Below are 26,529 nucleotides of genomic sequence, written 5' to 3' on the forward strand. Positions count from 1 at the left end.
TAATATGTGGCAAACTCTAGAAACAGGCATCCAAAATTTTGTTCAATCTAAACAAATAAATACTTACTTGCTGAATAAAGTAATGGATCGATGTATGAATTATCTGGGAGTGATGATTCTTGCTTTCCTGGCTACTCTTTAAGTTTTTGCATATTCCTGGTCTGTTCTGATACTAGATGGAGGTGTATCAGTGCCTTGGTTCACTGGCAACGGAATTGCAGCAGGCTTTGTGGATGGGGATCCAGGATGAGTTCTAGGCACCTGCTTCTCTGGTAAGCTGAGTCTTTTTCATCTCCCACTACATTTACCCACTGTATATAAGTGGGCTTCTCATATGGTTTCTTATTCGTTGTGTGACTGGTGCTCTGTGTGAAATGCTATTCCATTTAGCTGGTTCTGCCGCAGTTTGTCTGGGCACAATTCAGGAGCCACTTTCAAAAGAAATGAACTTTATTTTTAGAACCACACACGCCAAACAAAACAGCTCCTCAGGAAAACCTTCAGAGCCCAACTGCCACCACTGGCTTCCCACAAGCCTCTCCACCTCCCCCACTCCTCCTGCTCTTGAGGCTGATTGTCTGGGTTGCATGGGCGGAGCCAAAAAAGTCCCCCAATGAGCAGCTCCGTGGTCTGAAAGGGCAGGGAAACAGCCCAATGAGCATCACCGCAGAGGAGCCAATCAGTTGGCAGTTAGAAGTTGCTGGGGCCGCTGTGAGCCAATCATCAGTTGGCAGCTGGAAGTTTGCTGGTAGCTGGAAGTTTGCTGGGGCCCCTTCAGCAAGCATGTGGCTTAGGGATCATGCCTGCCTTAGGTTGTCCAATAGTACATATGGTCCTTACTCTTTATCGGATGAGCTGACCTCAAGGCATCAGCCTCCTGTCTTAGGTTGGTACCATTGCAATTGGATCTTACCCGTCACTGACTACTGGTCCAGTATACAGCCACACCTGTGGATAGGTCTTTGTATCAGTGGGGGTGGGGGATGAGGTTCTTTGCCTCACCTCTATTGGCCCCCAAATTTTAGCTGAACGACCATGAGAAGCAGAAGGGAGGAAGATACACCAAGCCAATTGACCACTCCAATTGTACCACCGATGACATCATCAGTAAAAATACCCCAACACTACCACAAGTCGCTGCACCAACAGATAGCTCACAATGCATACAGGTGAGTTCACAATGCATACAAGTGATTCATAGTCCAGGCAAGTTCTGCAAGCAGTTCAGTGATGGCTCCTTTTGGAAAAATTGTACCACCAATGACACCATCAGCATAAATACCCCAACACTACCACAAGTCGCTACACCAATAGATAGTTCACAATGCATACAAGTGAGTTCACAGTGCATACAAGTGATACATAGTCCAGGCAAGTTTTCAAGCAGTTCAGTGATGGCTCTTGCAGAAGCTGTAGATTGGTTTTATTTTTGTCTTCACCGGCACTGGGATGAAGATAGGAATTCTGCAATAATGGCTAAAGAAAAAATTATATAACATTCCAGAAGGTACTAAAAGAAAACAATTTTCTTTTCTTTTTTTTTTAAGAAAACAATTTTCTTAACAATGTACCTTATCTTCAACAGAATTATTAAATATAATGAAAAGGAAAGGTGAAAGTAAATAAACAGATCTGTTAACCTCCTTTTTTGTTTATATATTAAAACAATCCTTAACAGCTGTTTACCCAATTTAAATTAAACCATTTAAATCACGTGAAAAAAAAATTTGGATCCATTTTTTCATGAGCGCTCATCATATATGATATATAGACATACGTACATTCAAACATATAACACAAAACACAAGTGTGCACACATAATATAATACATACAACACATGACATACTAGTAAAGGCCTTATAACTTTTTACAGGTGAAATCTCCATTGCAATGTTTAAAAACTCTATAGTCAAAAAAATAGAACTGATCAGCAAAACATTAACCTAGGTCTGTATGAGCTCAAAAAACAAAATAGAACTTCATGATATGGCAAAAGGCAATAATAAAATAGATATTGAAAAAAGCATCCTGGTTCAGCCAGATGTAAGAATAGCCAAACTGGAGTTTTGGATATCAGTTGTTATAGATTTGAGCCAAATCATCTTCTTTTTGATCTGTAGAAATCACTTTAGTTAATCTTTCTGGAATCCAAATAGGCTGCTGTTCTCCCTGTGGAAACACATAAACAGACCTCCAACTCCAGACAATCACTGGGTCAGGACCTTAGTTAATCTTTCTGGAATCCAAATAGGCTGCTGTTCTCCCTGTGGAAACACACAAACAGACCCCCGACTCCAGACAATTACTGGATCAGGACCTTTCCATTGTCCTGTTAGAATATCCTTCCAAAGTACCTTGGGCTTATGTACATTTTTTGGACACATATGCCTTTCTGCAGCACTACGCCCTGATGAATCCAAATTTTAAAAGTTTAGAGTAAAAAGGGTTATTTTTAGTTTATCTTTGGGGAATATATACCCCTTCCCAATTCCTTCTTTTTGCTTTAATAAGTACATTTTAATAGTTTGATGAGCTCTTTCAACTATGCCTTGTTCCTGTGGATTGTACGGGATTCCTGTTATATGAGTAATGCCAAATGTTGAGCAAAATTGTTTAAAAGAGGTAGAAGTATAACCAGGGGCATTATCTGTTTTTAACTGTTTTGGAACGCCCACAGTGGCAAAATTTTGTAAGCAATGAGCTATAACATCTTTAGTTTTTTCTCCGAGCCCATCAAAAATCCAGAAGAAGTATCAACTGTAACATGCAAATATTTTAATTTTCCAAATTCTGGCAAGTGTGTGACGTCCATCTGCCAAATATGGTTAGGTATCAATCCTCTAGGATTGACTCCAAGATTAACTTGTGGTAAAAAGGTCACACAATTTTGAAATTGTTTTATTATTTATCTAGCTTGTTCCTTAGTTATTTTAAAATGCTTTTGTAAAGTATTAGCATTGACATGGAACTTTTTATGAAAATTTGTAGCTTCTTCTAGTGTAGAGAAAATATGTATGTCATGTGTAGTTTTATCTGCTAAATCATTGCCCAAACTAAGGGCTCCAGGCAATCCTGTATGTGCCCTGGTATGTCCTATAAAGAATGAATCTTTTCTGTCCCATATTAAACTTTGTATAGTGGAAAGCAAGGAGAAAACAGTAGAGAAAGGGGAAATCCTACCAGCATCTTCAAGGGATACTATAGCATTAACTATATACTGACTATCAGAAAATAAATTAAATACAGAATCTTTAAACATCACAAAAGCTTGTAATACTGCATTAAGCTCTACCTTTTGAGCTGATTGTTTGGGTACTAAAAAATGTAAAAGTTTGATCAGGTGTAACTATTGCTGCTGTACCATTATTTGACACATCAGTGAATATATTTGGAGCATTCATGATAGGTGTTTTTCTTGTCATTTTAGGAAAAATTACAGGATGCAATGACCAAAAAGACAATAAAGGATTAGATGGTAAATGATTATCAAATGAAACATTAGATTTGCACATGATTATTGCCCCAGTATTTAACTCATTAGCTAACTCATCAATTTGATTCATAGTATATGGAGTAATAATTTTATTGGGAGAAATTCCAAACACTCCCTTTGCCGCTTTTATTCCTTTGAGTCTTAATTGTCCTATAGCCTCAGGATACCTAGTAAGAATAGTGTTAGGAGAATAAGATAAATGTATCCATAATAATGGACCTTCTTGCCAAAATAATCCTGTAGGAATATTTTTTGTTGGTAGTACAATAAATAATAAAGGCAAACTTATATCAATTCTATCCAAATGCATATTTTCCATATATGTTTTAATGATTTTTAATGCCTTTCTTGCTTCAGGTGTTAACATTCGGGGTGAATTTGGATCTGATGGACCTTTTAGGATATCAAATAAAGGTCACAACTCTCCTGTTGGTATACCTAGATAAAGCCTTACCCAATTTATATCTCCTAATAACTTTTGAAAGTCATTAAGTGATTTGAGTTGATCTATTTGTATTTGAATTTTTGGTGGACGGACCATGGTTGAGGATAATAGAACTCCTAAATAATTAATTGGAAAATTTAACTGTACTTTATCTATTGCTATCTCTAGATTATAATTTTTTAATAAGTTTGTAAGTGTGGCATAACATTCTAGCAATGTGTTTTTATCTTTGTGTGCTAATAATACATCATCCATATAGTGAAATATTTGTAGTTCAGGATTTTGATTTCTAAGTGGCTGTATTACTTTGTTAACATAAATTTGACACATAGTTGGGCTGTTAGACATCCCTTGAGGGAGTACTTTCCATTCATATCTCTGATCAGGACCTTCATGATAGTAAATGCAAAACGTGAACTATCCTCAGGATGAATTGGAATTGAAAAAAAAACAATCTTTAATATCTATAACTAAAACATACCAGGTTTTTGGCAAAGCAGACAATTGAGGAATCCCTGATTCAGCAGGTCCCATAATAACCATTTCACTATTAATGGCTCTTAAATCTTGCAGTAATCTCCATTTACCAGATTTCTTTTTGATGACAAAAAGAAAGTATGATGGGGAGATACAGAAGGTTGTATATGTCCTTCCGCTAACTGTTGTTTGACCAGGTCATGGGCTGCTTGTATCTTTTCTTTAGTCAGGGGACACTGAGGAACCCATACTGGTCTTTCTGATTTCCAAGTAATTTTTATTGTCTCAGTGGCCCTTTCTGAAAATCCAACCCATGTCTGTCTGTTCCTTGATCTATTTGTATTGGTGCTGCTATACCTTGTTCTTGTTTTTCTAATCTTTTTCCTTTCCTAAAACCTTGTTGAGCCATAATAGAGGGTGCATTTTGATTGATGTTATTTGTTAATGTCAAACCTAATTGATCTAAGACATCTCGTCCCCATAAATTTATGGGAAGATGATCCAATACATATGGCTGTATAGTTCCCTCACATCCTTCAGGATCCTTCCAATCTAATACCATTGCACTTCTATGGGGATTAGTTGCCACTCCTAGGCCTCAAAGCATTTGAGTGGCTTATTGTAATGGCCAATGTTTTGGCCATTCTTGACGAGAGATGATGCTAAGGTCTGTACCTGTATCCAGTAGCCCATTAAATTCATGTCCTTGAATATTTAGTTTTAGCATGGGGTGAGAATCTAAATTTAAAGAAAGCATAGCCCAATCTACACCTGTGGAGCCTAATCCCTTGGAGCCTCTTTCTACAGTACAACTGGAAAATTTATCATGTAGGCTGGGTATTATTAGTAACTGTGCTATTCTATCTCCTGGTGAAATTACTGATATACCCTTTGGAGAACTGGCTATAATTTTTATTTCATCTTCATAATTGGGATCAATTACCCCAGGACTTATCATAAGTCCTTTTAGAGTAGAAGAACTGCGTCCCAATAATAAACCTACTGTTCCTTTGGGAAGAGGTCCTTTTACCCCTGTGGGAATGATCTGAACTCCCCTCTCTGGAGTTAGTACTGCTCTGGTGGAGGCGTAGATGTCCAAGCGCTCCCTCTGGTTTGTCTGATGAGGGATCTGATGGACAATGTGTCCTGGGCACTACCCTGATGGGGTTGCTGGGTTCCTCCAGTGCTCCGTATATTTGTGGTTTTGGGCCCTGGAGCATTGGGCCCCCCTGTCCATTTTTTGGCAACGGAGCCCGATGCCTTTCTCCATGATATCGTGGATAAACACCTGGTCCTTGTTCATTTTTTGATAATGGAGTACCCTCTATGGTGGTTTGAGAACGGCATTCATTAGCCCAATGTCTCCCTCTACGGCATCGTGGGCAAATACCCGGTATTCTATTCCTTTGATACCTAGTTTTGTTAAACCCTCCTCCTATGGGGCAATTCCTTTTAAAATGTCCTGTTTGTTCACAATTGTAGCATGTTCTTGGCCTGGCAGCTAAAGGCTGTTTTACTGCAGCTGCCACGACTTGCTTTTGTTCATTAATGTCTCTACATAATTTAATATATGTGTTTAAATCTTCATGTTTCCATGGTCTGATGACTTCTCTGCACCAACGATTCGCTTGCTCATAAGCCAGTTGTTTTATTAATGGCATTGCTTGTTCTGTATTCCCCAAAACTCTGGTAGCTGTTTGAATAAGCCTATCTACAAATTCAGCGTAAGGTTCATTAGCTCCTTGTATTACCTTAGATAATTGACCTTGTAAACCTCCATGTCCTTGTAAAGTCTTCCATGCCTTAATTGCATCTACAGCAATTTGTGCTTATACACCAGGATCATATGCAATTTGTTGCTGCCGATCCTCATAAGGTCCCTTTCCTAACAATATATCTAGATTTCTCTGAGGATAACCAGATGCTGCATTTCGCCTAGCCGTCTCCTTGCAAAATTCCTCATTGGCAACCTTCCATAACAGGTATTGTCCTCCATTTAGCACAGCTTTACACATATTAACCTAATCTGCTGGCGTCATGTTCAAGTTGTTAATGGATTCGACCATGCTCACAGTGAAGGGTGCTTGAGGACCATAGGTTGTTACAGCCTCTTTTAGCTGCTTTACTGTTTTGAAATTTAAATATGGTGAACTCGCTGCCCTCCTGCCTCAAATACAGGGCATGTTAATATTTGAGATCTTGTCTCAGGATCCCAACTATCAGCTGCAGGGGTTGGGGGCCTCCCAGCATATGGAGGTGGCCTTGTTAGTTGGATACTTATGTCCTCTGGTGATAGAAAGGTGTTAGTAGCAGTCTCCTGTTGTAACTTTCCCCCTGATGGCTTTTTCTGCTTTACACTTTCTTTCTCTGTCTGACTAGCTTGAGAGGCCTTCTCTTTTAATTGAATTTTTTCCTCTGTCTGACTAGCTGGAGAGACCGTCTCTTTTACTTGAATATTTCTACTATAACTATAATACAACCCAACAAGATAATGCCAAACAAAACTGAAACAGAGTGAAACAAAATTGGAACAACAGAAAATCATTATAGCCTTTCTATCCTCCTGAAATGTCCATCCGTCCTTTCTCTCTATATGTTCCTCAGATGTGAGTGGTTTTTCTTCCATCTTACACATCTCCAGGGACAGGCAACTTAAAACAAAAGTGAAGCAAAACAAAAGAGGAATCTTAAAATGGCTACCCATCCTCTCGCCCTGCCCTCAGGGGCGAGCAGTTTACCTTATCACTTACCCTCTGTTGCTCCCCGTGCGGCCCACCAAATGCCGCAGTCTGGCTGGGCACAATTCAGGAGCCACTTGTTAAAAGAAACAAACTTTATTTTTAGAACCACACACGCCAAACAAAACAGCTCCTCTCATATGGTTTCTTATTTGTTGTGTGACTGGTGCTCTGTGTGAAATGCTATTCCATTTAGCTGGTTCCCTGACCACCTTCATGGTATAGAAGGATGAATTTAATTTAGCAGGCTAAGTAATAGGGTTGGGGGTTTCTTCTTAAGATTCTCTGGAGAAATATACTCCCCACCCAAACATGTACATGCACTCACATAGAGGGAAGATTTATTATTTTTCAGTATTTATGTGTTTATTTTGTTGAGACATAGTATTTATACATTTATATGGAGTACAGGCCATAACTTGATATAGGTATACAAATCACAATGATCCAATGAGGATAATAGACATTTTCATCTTCTCAAACATCAAGCATTTTTTTGTGTGTGTTGTAATTTTCTTTCTTTTTTTTTTTTTTTGTATTAGGGATGGAACCCAAGATACTTCAGCATTGAGCTATATCCTCAACCCTTTTAGCTTTTTATATTGAGATGGAGTCTCAATAAATTGTTTAGGGACTAAATTTATGAGGCTCACCTTGAACTTGCCATCCTCCTGCTTCAGCCTCCTTAGTCACTGAGGCTACAGGCATGCACTGTCATGCCCAACTGTGTTGAAAACTTTTGTACTCTTCTAGTTATTTTAAAATGTATCATAGATTGTTGTAATCAATATTTACCCTACTGTGCTATAGAAAACCAGAACCAATTCTTCCTTTCTATGTTTTGATGTCCCTTGTCTAACTTATTTATCTCCCCTACTCTTCTCAGTCTCTATTGACACTGTTCTAGTTTGTTCTTTTATGATATTGCCTTTTTTGTTTCCACATGTTATCTTTCTGTGTCTGACTTATTACACTTAACAAATGAGGTTCTCATTCTATCCATGTGACTGCAAATGATGAATTTTATTCTTCTTTATGACTGAATAATATTTTGTTGTATATATGTACAATTTTTCATTATCCACTCATCCACTAATAGACTCCTTGGTTGATCCTATATCTTGGTTATTGTGAATAATGCCACCATAACATGAGAGCGCAGGTAACTCTTTGATGTGATTATTTTATTTTATTTAGATGTATACCTCGTAGCGGGATTGTCAGATCACATGGTAGTTCTACTTTTAGTTTTTAAAGGAATTGTTTATGTTACTATGAAGGTTGGCAGTTCTAAAATTTTCCACCCAGGGCCAACAGATAAAGATGCAGGGAAAAACAGATGTAGTTCAAGTTCAAAGACCACCTACTGGCACAATGGATCTCTTATTAATTTTATGTACCATTTCACTTCTGTATTGCATTATGTAGAAATTATCATTGCAGTAGAAATACTTGGGTTTAACATTCTACTGAATTTGTTTGATTTTCAAAAATTCCATTGCATATCTACTTACAAAGATGCATGTATGCATTCATTAAGACATTTGATTGATATTCACACCATCAAGTAATTAATTATAAATAGGGATAATGAGATAAGAACACATACATCATAATGCATGATAGATTAATAATTTAGAAGAAAAAATTATTTGTTTTAGACTTCAGAGAAAGAAAACTTCAGCTTGAAACAAGGGACATCTATGGATGGATGGTGTGATGGAGGACATAATGGTTGAATGGGGTTTTTAAAATATGGGCAGGGTTTACATGAATCTAATTGAGGTAAGGACATTTTGGGAAGAAAAAATAGTTGGAGCATAGGTTCTAAGGTGAGAAAGTGTGGGGTGTATTTGGAAAATGAGTTAAAGTACAGGTCAAGTGAAGGGAATCCATATAAGACAAGATAAAACAGAAGAGATCTTGGTTGTTTGAATACAGAGACTGAATTTTTTACTTGATGACTAACTGGAAATTACTGAAGGATTTTAAGCCCTTCTATTTTAGGAGGATTCTGTATTGCTTAAAACAATAATGTTATTATTATACATAACTAATAGTCAGTCATTCTTTCTACCATGTAAATTCGTTCAAACTAAGTTCCCCAAGTCCAACTGATTCTAGAAATGTTAGTTAGGTTTCCATTAGTATAAAAAAAATACGTAAAATAATCAACTTAAAAAGAGGAAAGGTTTATTTTGTTTTCCACCAGCAAGAAGGAATTCTCCAGAAGATATTTTCCTCAGATAGAAAGTGGAACATTGCCTTGGTCTCTACTTGCCGGCCATTGGACTAGCATTGCACTATTGGCTCTTCTAGGACTCCAGCCTTCTGGACTTGCCATCCTCCATAGATATGTGAGGCAATTCTTTATACTATGTCTCCCAGTTGCCCCCCACCCTCCCGCCATCCTGTTGATTTTGTTTCTTTGAAGAGCCCTGATTAATAGAGGAGCTTAAAGACCATTCTAGCCTATCCATTTATCCTCTTTTTCTCTTTTCCCTGTTGATCTCTAAGGCATAGATGAGACATGTAAAACTCATCGTGGTCAGGTTACTTGTCTAAGATAATCATCTAATTAATGACATAATTTTCATATTGAGGTATTGGTGGGTTGGGGAGAAAAGGGCTGTCAGTGATGACAAATACATTGATCTGCTGGATCACTAACCTTGTTTAAAGGAAGAGAGATTGTCAGGAAAATCTACATGTTTTAAGATAAAGTTTTATCCTCACTTAATTGTGTTTAAGGCATCAACTGTGACAGATATGCAGACTGTATCAGATGTGCAGGGGAGGCATTCTAGAAGTGGAGATATTTCTGTCTAATGATTATCCTAACGGGAATAAAGATTTAACTATATGAAAGAACAAACTTCTCCATGTGTCTGACAAAGGAAACTTTGTTTGGACAGCAGTTTTGCCCCCTCTGGTTAGTAATGACTGGCCCTGAATGACATTTTCACAAGGTAATGTCTTCTTATGGTCAAAGAAAGCACACTCAGAAACTGAAGATTTTTCTTTTTAACATTTAAAACACTAATAATAATGCAGTACTTTTTTTGGTTTTCAATTTGATTTTTTTTTAAAAAAATTTCACAATAGAAAAAACAATAGCATTCATATTAGAATAAGTAATCACTGACTTTTAGAAAATAAAGTGTGATGCTTCAATTATTCTTAGATATGAAACAAGGGGAGGGAGGATGCAAGTAATTAGTTGCAAAATTCAAGCTTGAAATGACTTTTCGTTCAATTTTTAAATTTCTGCCTCCTGCTTTGGATAATTCAAAAGTAACTTTCTTTGGTTTTTATTTATTCTATGCTATAGTTTGGATCTTCAATGTCACCTATGTGTTGAAGGCTTGGTCTCCAGCCCGTGGTGGGACCTTTAGGAGGGAGGCTTGGTGAAAGGAAACTGGTTCATCAGGAGTGTGCCCTTCAAGTGGACACTGGAAGCCTGCCTCTCTTTGCCATCTAACTACCACGAGGTGAGCCATCTCCTCTGCCATGCTATTGGAGGCTTTCCATCATGGCGACAAATACCTACAATAATCAACTTATATGGAGGAAAGATTTGTTTTGGTTCATGGTTTTTGAAGTCTCAATCCATAGGTAGAACAAAGGTGCACACTTCATGGCAGGTGGGAAGCAAAGAAAGAAAAAGGAACTGTCTGGGGTTCCAGTATTCCCTTTGAGGGTACATTCCTGGTGACCTAACTTCCTTCCACTAGGCTCTGCACCTACTAATGGTACCACCACCTTCCAATAGCACCACAGGATAGATACCCAGCCTTTAACACATCAGCCTTTTGGGGACACTTCAGACATAAATTATAGCCCGTGCACTCTAACCATGTTGTTCTGCCTCATCCCAGGCCCTAAAACAACAGAACCAACTGACCATAGACCGAAACCTCTGAAACCATGAGCCCAAATAAACTTTTCCTCCTTATAAGTTGTTTATCTCAGGTATATTTTCACAGTGATGGAAAGATGACTAACACAGTATATAATTTTTATGCTCCACTTCATATTGTTTAGAGAGATACAATCACTGACATAAGGAAGAAGCACAATGATAGTTATTTAACACACATTAATGAGCACCAACAAAAGAATTGTGCTAATTAATGGGAGACCAAATATATAGAGGATACAACCTCTTGATTATTGATCATATGAGATAGCCCACACACAATGATAAGGGATATATAAATGTTGAAGACCCACTTACTTGCTGCATTCAGTGTGTAAAAGGTGAAAGACAAATGCAAAAAAAACAAAAACAAAAACAAAAAAACAGGATAAAGTGCTGTCAAGGGTACTAAAATACTTTTAGTGGTCTCTCTCTTGACCAGTTATGGTGATTTTTTTTATTTGCTCTTTACTTACATTCTAAGAAAATGAAATTAAAGTGTTAAATTATTATCATGGCTTTTATTATTCATCTTTATGTTGTGCAATGCCAATGTAAATGCAAATAGAACATTTCATTTGGTTGCAGAATCACCAAAATTATGCAATTTGCATTCTGTGGCTTGTCCTCTGAGGGTTCCTCTAACTAATCAGAAGAGAACATTCTCAGGACAGAATCAGGAGGGTGAGAAGGAAGAATAGAGGACCCCTCTAGGCATAGAGCTGGCTGAGGGAGCACTTGGGTCTAGGATACTCCTGGGCCAGGGCAGATCCTCCAGATAGCCAGGGATCCTGCTCAGTGATTTGGGGTGCATTGTGCTTTGTTGGGCCTGATAGTTGCTGAGTTTCTCTCCTCAACATCCAGGGGACCTGTGTGCTATATTCAGGCATGGAGCTGGATGTAGGCAAGGGATGGGTCAAGCCAGGTGTTTCCCAGTTCCATGCATCCAGTACTCTAACCCATGGTAGATGGGTATATCCTAAATATCTTTAAAACTCTGTGTCAGTACTCATGTGAAGGAGGATGAGAGCTTTTCCCCGAAACTCCATGTCTCATCTAGAGTGGGAATGGCAACTGGCATGCTTATCTTGAGATGATACAGTGTCTGTGCCTGAGCCCAACACTATACAAGCCTGAGGGCAAGCTCCTTTCCTGGTGAAGGGTGGAAGCAATCTCCAGGTGGGGTAGAAATGGGAGCCTGAGAGGTAGTGTTTGGGATGGGGAATGGGTGGCTGAGAACCTGCTCTAGGGAGGCAATGCTATACATGAGATGGAGGTTGCAAGCCCCTGGTTCATTCTAGGGCACCATTGGACTTCACTTATGAAACACAAATTCAGAGATGAAGTTATTAAGAATGTCAAGATGGTGGCTGCAGAGCACTTACCATACATGTGGAGTCTTTCTGATCTGAAGATCCAGTGGGTGAATATCCAAGAAGCCAATTCTACTGTCCAGTTCAGCTCTTTTGATTTCATTGCTCCCATGGCTGTGATGGATCCATCTTTCAGAGAAATCAGTTTTTTTCTCCTTGCTGTGCTAGAGGAACAGTAACCGGATCATTATTTCCCTCTTCAAGTTTTCTTTACTTGAATTGCAATCCAAGACCATTTTTTAATCATTTTTAAAGGGGTGATTTTCTGTGCTTTTTCAGGGATGGGCTTGTCATTTTTCATGCTGGTTTCAGATTTGCTTTAGATTTAGATGCTGGCATCTTGAAGTTTTACTAAAGTGAAATTCACGTGAAAATTGCAGTCAAGTCTTGATTGCATGCAGCCAGGGAGTCAAGATGACCCCTGATAATCACTCAGCCACAAAAGGGCATGCCCTGACAGCTGCTTGTACTTGAACAACCCTCTGTGTCCAGATAGAATGTGCAGGGGAGCCTTGGCTGCTTCTTATCTTCAGTGACATGGGCCAGCATGGGTCAAGGTTTAAGGTCAGAGGCTCGGGAACTGAGCAGACCTAGGACTGAGTTCCTTCTCCATGATTCTGGGACTTAGCCCATAGAATTTTCTGTGTCTCAGTTGCCCCATGTGCACAATAAGGATTATGGTTTTTCCTTTTCTCATCAAGTTCTTGTGAGAGCTAATTGAATAATACATGCAAGTATTTATCATGGTACTTGACAGATATTCAGTGTTCAATAGATGTAAACTTTATATCTTTTAATATGTAAACATGAACACAAAGAGTAAAAGAGGCAGTCTGTTCCCTAGCACTGTTCCATTTTTGGCACACTGCTTTTGGAGTATCTGTGCCTGCAAGCATTTCTGTGATGCTACATCTGATCCACTCCTTTCCATATAACAAACTCTTGTTACTTTCACCTTTGCCAAACACTCTCCTATGTCTCACCTCCTGAAGACCATTAAAAAAAAAAAAAGCTAACTGGGTCGATTCAATTTGTGATTTGTGTCTTAGTTGGATCTAGGTATCTCTGCCAAATATTGAAGTGAGATAAAATTCTAAAGGAGCAAACAGAAGTATGGTCAAGGATGAAGGTAAAATAAAAAAGAAGCAAGAAGTGGAAAGGGTTAATAACAACTGGCAAAAAGTGGGACTTAATCATCTCTGCGTCTTCAATATCTTTTGCATAACACCTTGTTCCCCTTATGAGTTAAATCAATTTGTAGAATGGAAATAGGGTATCTAGGGCTATGGAAGGGGTGAAGAAGGGGAGACAGGAATAGGTAAGAGGTTGAAGAGGGTCAGCACTGTCCTCTTGTCCCCAGCATGAATCAGAAAGAGCCGAGAACGTCACAGTTTGTGCCCTATCATTTTTTTCCCATAGCTGTGTGATCTTGGGCAAATCAAATATGCTTTCTGAGCTTCAATTTTCTCACTTCTTTTCTCTATAATGAGCATAAACATAATTACGTGGTGCCATTCATGTGCACATTAAAAGAGCCTGTCACAGTGTTGGGCACAGAATAGGAGAACACTAAGTATGTTCTTTCTATTGAGCTGCCTCCCAACCTTTCTTTTCTTTCTTCCAGAAGAAAGAAGAGCTAACAAAAAAAGTGCCACTGCTGGTTTGGAATATTGTGAAACAGTGTTGATGGGTTATTGCAAAACTTTCTGCACTGAAAGCAAAACAATATGGACATCTGTCCTTCTGGTGGTAGAGTCAGCAGCAACAACCTTGTACCTAAAGGACAGTAATTCATGTTTAATTAAACCCAGAGGCAGTGTGAAGACTTGGTAAGAGTGGGGGTTTTGTGGTCAGACAGACTTGGCTTTGTCATATGTGCTTGTCATTCTACCTAGCTGAGTTACTTATTTGTGCTTGGGATTCCACATTGGTAATACATGTACTTCCCTTATTTATTCATTAATTGTTGAACATCTACCAAAATATGTGAAAGTGCTGGAAATACAATGATAACAGCAGACATGTAATTCAGCACAGGGTACTTGTGGGTGCTAACTTGTGGGTGCTGAGCCCTGTAGACTAAACAGGAGTCAGTGGATGCCTGCTGGGTTGTAGGAAGATTGCTGAAGACAGAGGGTACCATGTGTATGAAGACATGCATATTTAGGGAGCTGAGGATGTCAGCTAAGACTGAGTCTAAGGGTAAGGGATGAAGGTTAAGCCTTGGAAGGAAGTAGCTGGGACAGATTAGGAAGGACCCTGAGGCCACATTAAATGGATCAGAGTTTATCCTAAGGATGGCAAAAGAGCTTCCCAAATAATATTTTCCTAGGGACTACAGTTCAGGGAGAACCAATGAACAGCTTCTCCTTTCCAGAAGATTCATAATGTACATTAGTATCTGCTAATTTCCTACAGTAAGTTGTGTTTAAAAATTTGTTTAACAGCATCCACCAAATTTAACTAATGTTAAATATCTATATCTGCATCTATATGTATTATGAACTGAAGCTCCTAAGAATCTACCTGGGGGAAATAATGAGAAACAGGAAGCCATTTCAGAGCAGTAATTTGAGGGCCAATGTAATCACACTTGCATTTTAAAAATATACGATATTATCTGCCACATATGGAGCTCTGAATAATCTTCAAACTATTTAATTCAATGAATTCTCATAATTAGTTTATGTAGTGGATATTATCATTATTATTATTATTACTATTTTTGTATTGATAAAATCAGGAAATCAAGGCATAAAGAGGCTTAGTATAATTTTCTAAGGTTATAGAACTGGTTATAAGTGGAAGAGCTTGAGTATGAATGGGTTCAATCTACTTTAGTGCCTGCTAAAGTAAAGAATGATTGGACTGCATAAGAACATCAAATTGGAGTCAAGTAGATTGGACACTTTTGCGGGGAGGGGTTGTTGCTACAATTTGAGTAAGGGATGATGTCCACTTGGACTTCATATAATTTTATAGAGGATTAAATATTTAAAGCATATAGTGTAGTTTTATTGTTGGGTATACAGTCAACAAATGGTGATTTTCCATGTACATATGGGAATTTCATACATGAAAGTTATGTGTTCTAGATTAGTGGGGGAAGGCAGGGCTATAATAATAAAGTGTCCCAGAAGGGTGGATGCAACAACAGAAATTTGTAGTCTTACAGTCCAGATTCTAGAAGTCTGAAATTAAGGGGTTGGCAGTTTAGTTCCTTCTGTGGACTGTGAGAGAAGGATGTGTTCCAGACCTCTCGGTTTCTAGATGGCCACATTCTTGTTCACTTTTTGTTTTCCCTTTTTGCATAATCTGCCTCCAAATATCTTCTTTTTGTAAGGATACCAATTTTGGATTAGGACCCACATAACAACCTCATTTTAACTTGATTACCTCTAAGGATTCTGTCTTTGCTACTGAGGTACTGGGTATTAGCAGTTTGACATATACATGTTTGAGGACAAAATTAGAACCATAATAGAAGGATTATTTTATAATAGCACCACAAAAATTAGTTATCCATTTGGAGGAAAAAAACCTCACAGCATATTCAAAAAACATTTTTTGAAGGTTTAAGGATTAAATGTAAATGGAAAAAAATGATAAAATATTTAGAAAATATGTAGTAGAACATCTTTATACTTTAGGGTATGGAAGCATTTTCAAAATGCAGCACTAAAAAGGCTAAAATACAAGAGATGTTATTTAAAATATCTAAATTGGTTGCATTAAAATTGACTTGTTAAAAAAAGCAAAAAGAAAACAAAAAGGCAAGCTGATTTAGACAAAGACATTTGCAAAACATGTAACTTTTAGAAGGTTAGTATATAGAACAAAGAATAATCAATAATAATAAAACCCAATAAAAATTAGACAAAAGAGATGAACAGACATCTCATAGGAGAAGAAACATGAATACAAAGAGAAATGTAGTTTAAGTCCACAATGGGATGTTATTTTGCAACCATCTGGTTAAAATTAAAAGCTAGACAAAAGCAAAGCTTTTCATGAATGTGGATGAAGGCGAACTCAAATAGACATTCTCATCCCTCATGACTCAGTAATTTCACGTTAGGTACATATCCAAGAGAAAGTCCTATTCAAGGTGATGTGTGCAAGACTATTCATATTAGGATATTTCATAAAATTGGAGAAAATAAACCCAATGGCTATGGAAAGATAATATTTCAAAAATTTGAGTATCCAAATGTTGAGGTGTTACATAACTTTATATAAGGATAATTTGTTACTGCATATATCAATATGCATAACTTTAAAAAAGTCTTGCCTAAAAAAGCAAGTTGCAGAAGGTTACATTACAAAACAAGGAAAATTAAACAATACATTTGCTCATCTCTTTATATGATTAAACTACATAAAACCACAAGAGAATGATGACAAAAATTTGGGACAGTGGTTAGCTAGGGGAGGGACACAGAGAAGTGGAAAAGAGGGAGAATCATATAGATAGATATAACATTATCAATATTCTATCATAGTCTTTGTTATGGGTTAAACTGTCTCCTTCAAAAAAGATATGTTGAAGTTCTAACCCCCACTATCTCAGAATGTTGCCTTCTGTGTAAATAGGATCATTGCAGATGTAATTAGTTAAGATCAGGCAATATTGGAGTAGGATGGGCTCCTAATCCAAATGGACTGAGGTCTTTACAAAAAACATGGACATATGAAAATGGTTCTACAGAGAGAATAGCACGTGAAAATGAAGGTTGAAATTGGGGTGATGCATCTAGAAGCAAGGAAGACCCAGGTTGCCAGTTAATCACCAGAAATAAGCAAATGGCCTAAAGCAGATTCTCCCCCATGGCTCTCAGAAGGAACCAACCTTGCTGACATCTTGTTTTTGGACTTCTAGCTTCCAAATTTGTAAGAAAATAAGTTTCTTTTGTTTCAGCTACCCAGTTTGTGGTACTTTTCTACAGCAGCTCTAGGAAACAATATAGCTCTTACTTAATTGAGTATTAGGGTCATAGGTTCATTTTATTTTTTTATAATTAACTACTTGCAAATGTGTTCCATAAAAAAAATTTTATGTATCAAATAGTTACAAACAAAAATAAAAAGACAAAAGTTGTTATTTTCATTACTACTAAACTGGGCATGTTTCCACTATTAATCTTGATGGCAAATTCCAATAAAGCTTTTCTAGACAGTTTTATTAAAACTACAAAAACCAATTTCCAGCACTCCCCTTGCTTTTTATGGAGTTTTATTTCAACTTCAATGTCACGGAATCTCTATTCTCTGACTTATAGCATGCACAACTTCTGAGCAAAGTGTCCTACATTTAACCATGAACCACGATTGTCAAGCACACACCTGTCATAAATTATCGCCTTGTACAAAGGCTGGCATCAGTTTTGCCTCCATTTAGTGCAAAGGTAATCCTGGGTACCTAAAATTATATCAAGGTTTTAAGCATGCACGCCACAAAAGTAAATATGTTCTCTTAGCCTAGAAGCCAGGGCAGGGGCTGTGGTCTTTGTTCACACAGAAGTTACCTCTGCTGCCTAGGAAATAGTTCTGACACAAGGCTAAGTTCTCAGTGAACTTGTTGAATGGATACAGAAATGATTAGTTTTAATAGAGTGCCACTTCTCAGAAATAGTAATAAAATTATACTGCTTTTCAGGAGCCTCTCCTCCCATGGATTTTTAGTTTGTTATTTGTCCTCATGTGATGATGATTCACCAGTTCTCAAGGTCCCATCTTTGGGGACAATGATTAGAGGATCAGATTTGGGTTGCATAAGCCCAGACACACACACACACACACACACACACCTCTGTCTGTCTGTCTGTCTGTCTGTCTCTCTTTCTCTCTCTCTCTGTATTTCTTTGAAGATAGTGAATTGTTTATTCTTCCTTACAGATTAGGAACTTGCTCTACTAATAGTAATGCCTTCTGTCTTAAGGAGAAGACATGTAGGTGCTTAGGATCTTTTGTTAATACTCAGATGAAATATGTCTTGATTAGAGAGTGGATTCTAAAATAGGAATTCCAATAACATATGCAAAGTAGATTTTAAAATATAATGTGATTTATGCAGTACTTTGAAAAAGAAAGTAATATTATTTTAAATATATAATTCATGTTATGATTTTTTTTGTAATAAGGATTGAACTCAGGAGCACTCAACCACTGAGCCTATTTTCCCTTCCCTATTTTCTATTTTATTTAGAGTCAAGGTCTCCCTGAGTTGCTTATTGCCTTGCTATGCTGAGGTTGGCTTTGAACTCATGATCTTCCTGCCTCAGCCTCCTGAGCCACTGGGATTATAGGTGTGCACCACTGCACCTAGCTTAATGTTAATTTGTCATTGAGTTAATAAGATTGTTTTTTTTTTCTTTTTTAATGCAGTAGCTAAAGCAGCTGTTGTTGGGTGCTCCAGTGAAAGCTTGAGAGTTTCAAGATGCAGGACTACAATCCCAGAAATGCTTACTGGTAGGATTTATTAATTTAAACAACATTTGTTGAGTGATCACACCTTATCCTAAGTGAGGATAGACAGATGAATGAGACCCCTGTAGGAATTCATTTCAGTGGAAGAGACATAAGCAAAACAATAATTGCAATGAACTGTGATGAAATGTTATTAAAGGAAAGAGCTGTGTTCTGTGTCGCTCACATTTTCAGTGTGGCTTATTACCCAGTTGTTCTTTGGGTGCTGGCCATCTGGGTATAATATTTCTCTACTAACCAGAATATTTAATTAACCAAAACATTCACTTCTTTGGCCATGTCTAAGTAACAGTTTATTTTACAAGTTATGATTATATCAATTTAAAAAATCTCAATATTTACCACAGGGGAAAACTGCAGCCATTTTTTTTTCCTACAGTTAATGGCTAACTTATTTGACCTCACTTTTGCATTTTATGATCCTTTCCAATTTCCAGGAATTCAGAGGCTCCTTCTGATTCCAGAATAGAGCCATGGCATTTATTCCCATGTGGCACCGGTTTTTCACATAGGTGGTGGCGACATTTTACTAAAGTAAAAAGAACAAAAGTCTCATAGATTCACCTAAGCATTGAGCTGGAAAAAAAAATGAGACAGTTAATAGATATAGACAATGTAATATAATCAAAAGAAATAATCATTGTTAATGAAATATGAATATTTATTATAAACTGACCTCCACAAAATTTGTTAGATGCACATCTTTTTTTGGGGGGGGGTATACGTATCACTAGGAATTCTCTCACCAGTGGGTTTTAATAATCACTGAAGGTCACTCACCCATTTCCCTTCTCATTCTTTAGACAGCAGGAAAAACGTCCAGTACTCTGACTGGGGTACACTCTAGGGTTGTGTCTTCATTTACAACACGTGACTGGAATACCTGTTTTTCACTGCCCCGGGGAGATCTAACACAATATTCTCCCGCAAACACGCAGTCTCTTTCTAACCGCTCTCTTTAACCTTTTCGGGCTGGATTTGGAAGGAGTTCCTCTGCAAGCTGCATCTGACAGCCCGACAGACCTCTAGACTTCCCTCAGCTCTCCAGATTCTTCTCTTGAATCCTCAAAAATGACCCCTTTATTTTGAAAATGAGTTTAAAATAAAACTTTTTGTAGCTAGTCCAGCGGCCGACAGGGCAGCTCTGCTGCAGATGGGGTGGCCTTAGCATCTGAGCGCGCTGCCCTAGTCTCTCCCTGTCCCTCTTCGGTGGAAAAGGGGGCGGAGAAGAGAGAGAAGAAGGGGCGGAGGTCACCCGCGCCTTCCATCCTGCCCTGGCTTCAAGCGTCGCTAGGTGCTGCGGGATCAGAGGGGCTGAGCGCAGCCCAGCAAATCTCTGGGTGAGAGGATTGACCTTGCAGAGGGTACAAGCGGCGGGACTCAAGCGGGTGCTGGAGCAGGAGCGCCGCGCTGTGCTCCTGGAACCTGCGGCGGCGGCTGAGAGAGGCTGAACTCACCATGGCGCACCGAGCTAAGCGCTCTGGGGCTCCCGCGATAGCCCTGCTGGCCGCCCAGAAACCCGAGGTAACCATCTTTCCCACGCATCTGCCTCTGGATGTTCAATCCGCCCTGGGTTTAACCCACCCTCTCCCTAAGACGCCGGGAGATAGATGCAGCCGGCTGCGCTGGAAGGCGCCTTAGACTGCTTTTGGCAACAAGTTTGGACCAGATTCCCCAAACTGCGGAGACTAAGAAAGAAGGGTATTCGGACTGACCGGTCCGATTGTGAGCTGGGCGGATGGGGACCAGGTAGAAAGGGTCTCAGAGGAGGGAAATAGGGAAAGGGGAAGATCCCCTTCTCTCCCTGTGGTTCCTTGCGGGCGACAGTTCTTATCCTCACCCGGGCTGGCTCAGAAGTTTGGTAAGCCTTTGGCGCCCCCCAGGGTAGAAGGGAAAACAATCTTCTGGGGTTTGAGCAACTGCAGAAAGTTTCAGCAACTTGGTAGGTTTAGGGAAGATGTTGCAAGCAAAAGCCTGGGGGCTGCGGGGTTAGAGACCGGGGAAAGTAGAACTGTGAGTAAGATCTAGAGGAGGCAGCCGCCCTCCGGGTAGCCCAACCGGCTCCACTGGGGCTGTTTCGGTCCCAGGAAAGGCTGGCCTCCTAATTCCCAGCCTCCCGGAAAGCAACTTGGGAAACACCGATGGAATCAACTCCAGGCTGGGTGGTTGTGGTAGTGTGTATCTGGTGTCTGTGACTCAGGACTCAACCCCTTGGGGAAGAGCAACAAAGAAACAATTCGCTTTGGATGTTGCTCCTCTGAAGCCGTAACTTAACAGCAGTTAGGCAGCTGTGCCTAGAGCAAACACGGACCTTCCCTTTCATCATCAGGAACCAGGATTTCTGCACAGGTGGTAACTAGATCAGAAAAACCTTCCCAGAGATTCACCGCTCAGACTTCCAAGAGTCAATGTGTGTGTAGTTTGGTGTTATGTGCTCCATTTAACATGAGCTTGTTGGTCCCCCTCCCAAACTTTAGAGAAGATTGCTATGTCTGCCTGACAAACAAGGTGGTTCACCTGGGTGATAATCTGCAGTTTGGGGACAAAGTCCTTCAGAGAAAGGAGCAGGAATTTAAAAATGATTTAAATAGATTGTTACGCATTAAAAAAATTATTGGCTTTAAATCTACTCTTGTTAGTATTTTGCACACCTTTAAAATTTTAAGGTGTTAGTGAAGCCTCAGGAGGATATTTAACCAAGAGCTCTCAATTTTGGCTTTTTTTTTATCTTGAAAAGAAAAAAGAAACAGATGGATGCTACTTTCAGTATGATGCAATCTTGCTTATGATAGGTCAGACAAATCCAATCCCACCACAGGGTGCTGGGGTACTTTGGTTTTAAGGGTTAGATGATCAGCAATTTGGTATTTATAATCTCTCTTTCTCTCTCTCTCTCTTATGCTACAGATGTCTGGACTGCAAACCAGCACAGTTTTGAGAGAGAGATGACTTGAGGAGCCAGCTGTTATCTCCACAACAATGTCCATGAACAATTCCGAACAACTAGTGTCTCCTGCAGCTGGGCTCCTTTCAAATACAACCTGCCAGACAGAAAACCGGCTTTCAGTGTTTTTTTCAATAATCTTCATGACAGTGGGAATCTTGTCAAACAGCCTTGCCATTGCCATTCTCATGAAGGCATATCAGAGGTTTAGACAGAAGTCCAAGGCATCATTTCTGCTTTTGGCCAGTGGCCTGGTAATCACAGACTTCTTTGGTCATCTCATCAATGGAACTATAGCAGTATTTGTGTATGCATCTGATAAAGACTGGATCCGCTTTGATCAATCAAATGTTCTTTGCAGTGTTTTTGGTATCTCCATGGTATTCTCTGGTTTGTGCCCACTTTTTCTAGGCAGTGTGATGGCGATTGAGAGGTGTATCGGAGTCACCAAACCAATATTTCATTCTACAAAAATTACATCCAAACATGTGAAAATGATGTTGAGCGGCGTGTGCTTGTTCGCTGTTTTTATAGCTTTGCTGCCTATTCTTGGGCATCGAGACTATAAAATTCAAGCATCAAGGACTTGGTGTTTCTACAATACTGAACACATCGAAGACTGGGAAGATAGATTTTATCTTCTACTTTTTTCTTTTCTGGGGCTCTTGGCCCTTGGTGTTTCCTTCTTGTGCAATGCCATTACAGGAATTACACTTTTGAGAGTTAAATTTAAAAGTCAACAGCACAGACAAGGCAGGTCTCATCATTTTGAAATGGTCATCCAGCTCCTGGCTATAATGTGTGTCTCCTGCATTTGCTGGAGTCCATTTCTGGTAAGACCCTCAAGTTTTGAAAGTTTGTGTTTTCCATGTTTGATATAAAGTTTGTTGTCTTTATTAAAGTTGCTAGTCTGGAACTTCAATCTTTTAAATGCCAGCATTTCCTTGTACTCAAAACTGATTTCAACACTCAAGCTCTGGCTTAGAATTAAGCTATGCATTACCTACTTGGTTCTATTTTCATAGGCTTTGACTTGAAAGAAATGTGTTGCTAAACAATTCTAACCACGGTGTTACCTGTTTAAATGCAGTATAGTAAAAGTAAAGTAGTTTTACAGAAGTAATGCATTTTTTTTAGTACTTACTTTTTAGTTTTAGGTGGACACAATATCTTTATTTTACATTTATGTGGTGCTGAGAATCAAACTCAGTGCTTCATGCATGCTAGGTGAGCACTCTACCACTGAACCACAACCCTATCCCCCATAAATAATGTATTCTTAATATACTAAAATATGATTACTTTCTAAAAAAATGACCAACTATAATACAACATTGGATCAGAATCCAGTAAGTTTTGACAGAAAGTAATCCAGGCTTTTAATTTGCACACAAAGCCTAGTAGCTACTGAATTCTTTTGCACATGTAATGACCAGGTCTCAACTTGTAAAATATGGTGATTTCAGATGGTTAATTATTCAGGTGAACTGTGTGGATAATTGAAGTGTAGAAATCATTAGTGCACTAATCCTGGGAACAATGTTAATAGCCTGGGAAAAGTATGATTGACAGGAGGACCAGAGACTCTTCCCTTTTTCTTTATTTTCTTTCTTTTTTTAAATAGCCAGCAGATATAAATTTATATCTGTGTGTGTATGTGTATATATATATGTTTTATATATATACATATATAAAATATGTATATGTTTTAAATGCTTTATCATTCATATATATATATGAATGATAGCTTGGTATTTTAATTTGGAAATGAAGGCTAATGTTAGGGATTAGAGACAAACACAAATCATTCATGTGACATTCTAGATAGAAGAAAAAGAAAACCAAAACAACATTTATGAAAAATAATATAAATTTAACTCCTCCCAACATTTGACTTTATGATGGAAAGAGTGACAGCATGCCGTGAAAGAAAAAAAAATCTTTCTGTAGGGAGCAAGTGACAGCAAAGATTATTTTCATTACTTCCTCTGCAAAAATTAAGAAGTGGGCTGGCATCCAGAGATAATAATACAGGTTAGAAAAAGGTGTAAGTGAGGCAAAAGGAGAGGTGAGACTGAAGTTAGGGATTAGCAATTTATGCTCATGGTACAGTTGTTTGATTGATCCATGTTTATAGCATAGTTGTTTGAATTGAATAACAAAGATCAGTTTTACAACATTTGGAACCACGTCAGTGGTCCTTTTGGGGATCTTAATTTATGCTGCTTGACTAACAGAATTTCATGAGGGGAATGATTCTACTTCATTTTCTAAATTAAATCTTGAAATAAAGTATCTTTTAAAAGTAATAAGGGAGTCTGAGTGAATTAAAATTGGTTTTTGGGTTGTGAAGGGAATGTGAAGACAGAAAGGAAGTGTTCAAAAATATTACAGAAACTTTCAAAACAGTCATAGCTTTGGAGGAAACCTTAAAGCAATGAGGTAGTGCATTAAATGAGACAATCTGGATAATGGAAATTATCATTTGTTTTGTATTATTTGTTCTGCGTATCTTAAAAATTCTGTTTAGTTCTGGCTTTTGACTTTGAGAAATAGGAGTGATTGACTTAAGATAGTAAAATTTTATTCTCTTGCCTTGAATATGTTGAATTTATTCTTTTCTCTAATTTCCTTTCCTGATATTTTGGTTTCCTTCATTGTTGGAATAGACATTTTGATTTAATTTATATTTTGGGTGTATTTTCTAATGGAAACAATTTCATTTTTATGAAACAATTTTCTGAGCTCTACTGTCTGTTTGAGTTATTGATACATCTATGACACCACTGTCAATACTTCTAAAATGCTTTTAAGTGTGAAATTATTTCTGTGGTAGATGTATAATAGGTATACCATAGGTACTCCTTAATGGTTTGGTATTTTGAATTGTCTCAAGGATCCTTTGCATTCTTTGCTCCTTTCATGAAGACAGATCTTCATGGTAATTTCTGAATAAGAAATTTGTAAGTTTGGTGATCTGAACACAAGTGCCTTAGGGATTCAGTAAAGGTCATCAGGCAGGTGTAAATGTGACCCTTGGGAGAAACTCAGGCTTGAAAACGCCAGATTACCCACCACTAATATCTCAGTTGAAGCATTTTTCTTTTGCCTCAAATGTCTAGGGGGATTTGCACAGGTGTTAATGATGGAGTCACCCATCATGCCCACTTTGTGTTTTAACTGCTTCTTACTATTTAAAGCACGTGTAAAAACCAAGCTTTTAGATTCTCATAGATTACTCTAATAGGTGACAACTTTCCGGCCAATGAGCTACTTTGCAGCATGTGCCTTTTCTCTATGTTTGATCAGTTTGAGTGATTGGATTTGTGACTTGAATGAACATTTGAATGCATTATTTTATCTGTGTTCACTGTCATATTCAAGCCTCACTCTGAAATAAAGTTGCATATACTAAGAGGAGGAAGTGAGAAAGGTGCAGATATTTATGTCTGTGCTTGACTGGATATAGTGTATCAAAAGTTAATAGTGGCATAATTTCTAAAATTGCTTAGACTTATATTGAATATTAGTTTTAAAGATTGAATTTTATGTAACCCAATACAAAGGTAAAATGATTGTGATGTTTATTTGAATTCTTTTTATAATAGGCTTTAATATTTTTGAGTAGTTTTGGTTTGTAGAAAAATGAATGGGTGCACTGTTAACCTATAACCCCCGCCCCTGCATGCAGTGACCCTTATTGTTAACATTGTGCATTGGTGGGGCATACTTAATACAAATTGATAAGCTAATGCTGATACGTTATTATTACCTAAAGTCTGTTGTTTATCTTAAAGTTCTCTGTGTTGTACACTCTGTGGATTTTGACAAATGTCTAATGACATCTGTCCACCATTGTAGTACCATACAGAATAGTTCCACTGTTCTATAAACTCTCTACAAACATTTCAGAAAAATTTCATGAAGATGAAATTATTTCCACTTGAAAATATACTCAAAATATGAATTAAAACCCCAAACTCAGGAAATTAGAAACAATGTATTGTTTTTTCCCCCAATGGGGAAAATGTGGTTTTCTTCCCCCTAAAGGAATTGAGGTTTAGAAATGTTGTATAAACATTGCATTTTCTTAAAACATAACTTATTATTGACTTTTAAAAATTTACAATGTCTGGGTTTCATAATTGTAAACATGCTTAACACATATAAATTCATTTAATTGCAGTCCTAACTGAAAAATGCAAGAAACTACAGTAGCCGTTTAACTTATAGTGCCAGGTAGAAACAAATTAACTTCAAACTTTTTGAGAGTCAAAAGCAATTTTAAAATTATCTTGTGTGGTTTACAGGCAAATTATTTTTTTTTTGGTAAATGATCTTAAAGATGTTCTTTTTTTAAAAAAAAAGTATTTCTTTTAGCTGTAGATAGACACAATACCTTTATTTTATTTATTTATTTTTATGTGGTGCTGAGAATGGAACCCAATACCTCACATGTGCTAGACAAGTGCTCTACCACTGGGCCACAACTGCATTTTAAAGACATTCTTTTGATGTTTCTGTTTTATGGGGGAATATTTACCAGCACCTTCAAGGAACATTTTCTTAATATTCTTTGTTTCTGTCTTTATACATGTAATGGTTCTTTTAAATACTATGTTTCTAGAACACATAACACTAAAAACGATTTAT

General features: G+C 38.0%; 1 protein-coding gene and 1 long non-coding RNA gene across 3 annotated transcripts in view; one reads left to right on the plus strand and one right to left on the minus strand.

Annotated features, from left to right (window-relative positions):
• Positions 1 to 432: 432 nt before the first annotated feature.
• Positions 433 to 13,022, minus strand: LOC144368091 (uncharacterized). Its single transcript, XR_013427866.1, has 2 exons — positions 12,459 to 13,022; positions 433 to 1,476 (listed from the first exon to the last, which is right to left on the minus strand). It is a non-coding gene; the product is annotated as an uncharacterized LOC144368091 (long non-coding RNA).
• A 6,816-nt stretch (positions 13,023 to 19,838) lies between these two features.
• The window catches only part of Ptgfr (prostaglandin F receptor), a 40,924-nt gene continuing 34,233 nt past the window's right edge, over positions 19,839 to 26,529 (plus strand). Inside the window, exons 1-2 of one of the 2 annotated variants that reach the window (XM_005330708.5) lie at positions 19,839 to 20,456; positions 21,840 to 22,709. In XM_005330708.5, coding sequence (XP_005330765.1) covers positions 21,912 to 22,709 — 798 coding nt within the window. In that variant the 5' untranslated portion in view covers positions 19,839 to 20,456; positions 21,840 to 21,911. Of the gene's footprint in view, positions 20,457 to 20,951; positions 21,282 to 21,839; positions 22,710 to 26,529 lie in introns of those variants that run through there. The other variant, XM_040288911.2, reaches the window with a different exon arrangement.

This window comes from Ictidomys tridecemlineatus, chromosome 11 (assembly GCF_052094955.1).
Source record: "Ictidomys tridecemlineatus isolate mIctTri1 chromosome 11, mIctTri1.hap1, whole genome shotgun sequence".
Classification (NCBI taxonomy): domain Eukaryota; kingdom Metazoa; phylum Chordata; class Mammalia; order Rodentia; family Sciuridae; genus Ictidomys; species Ictidomys tridecemlineatus.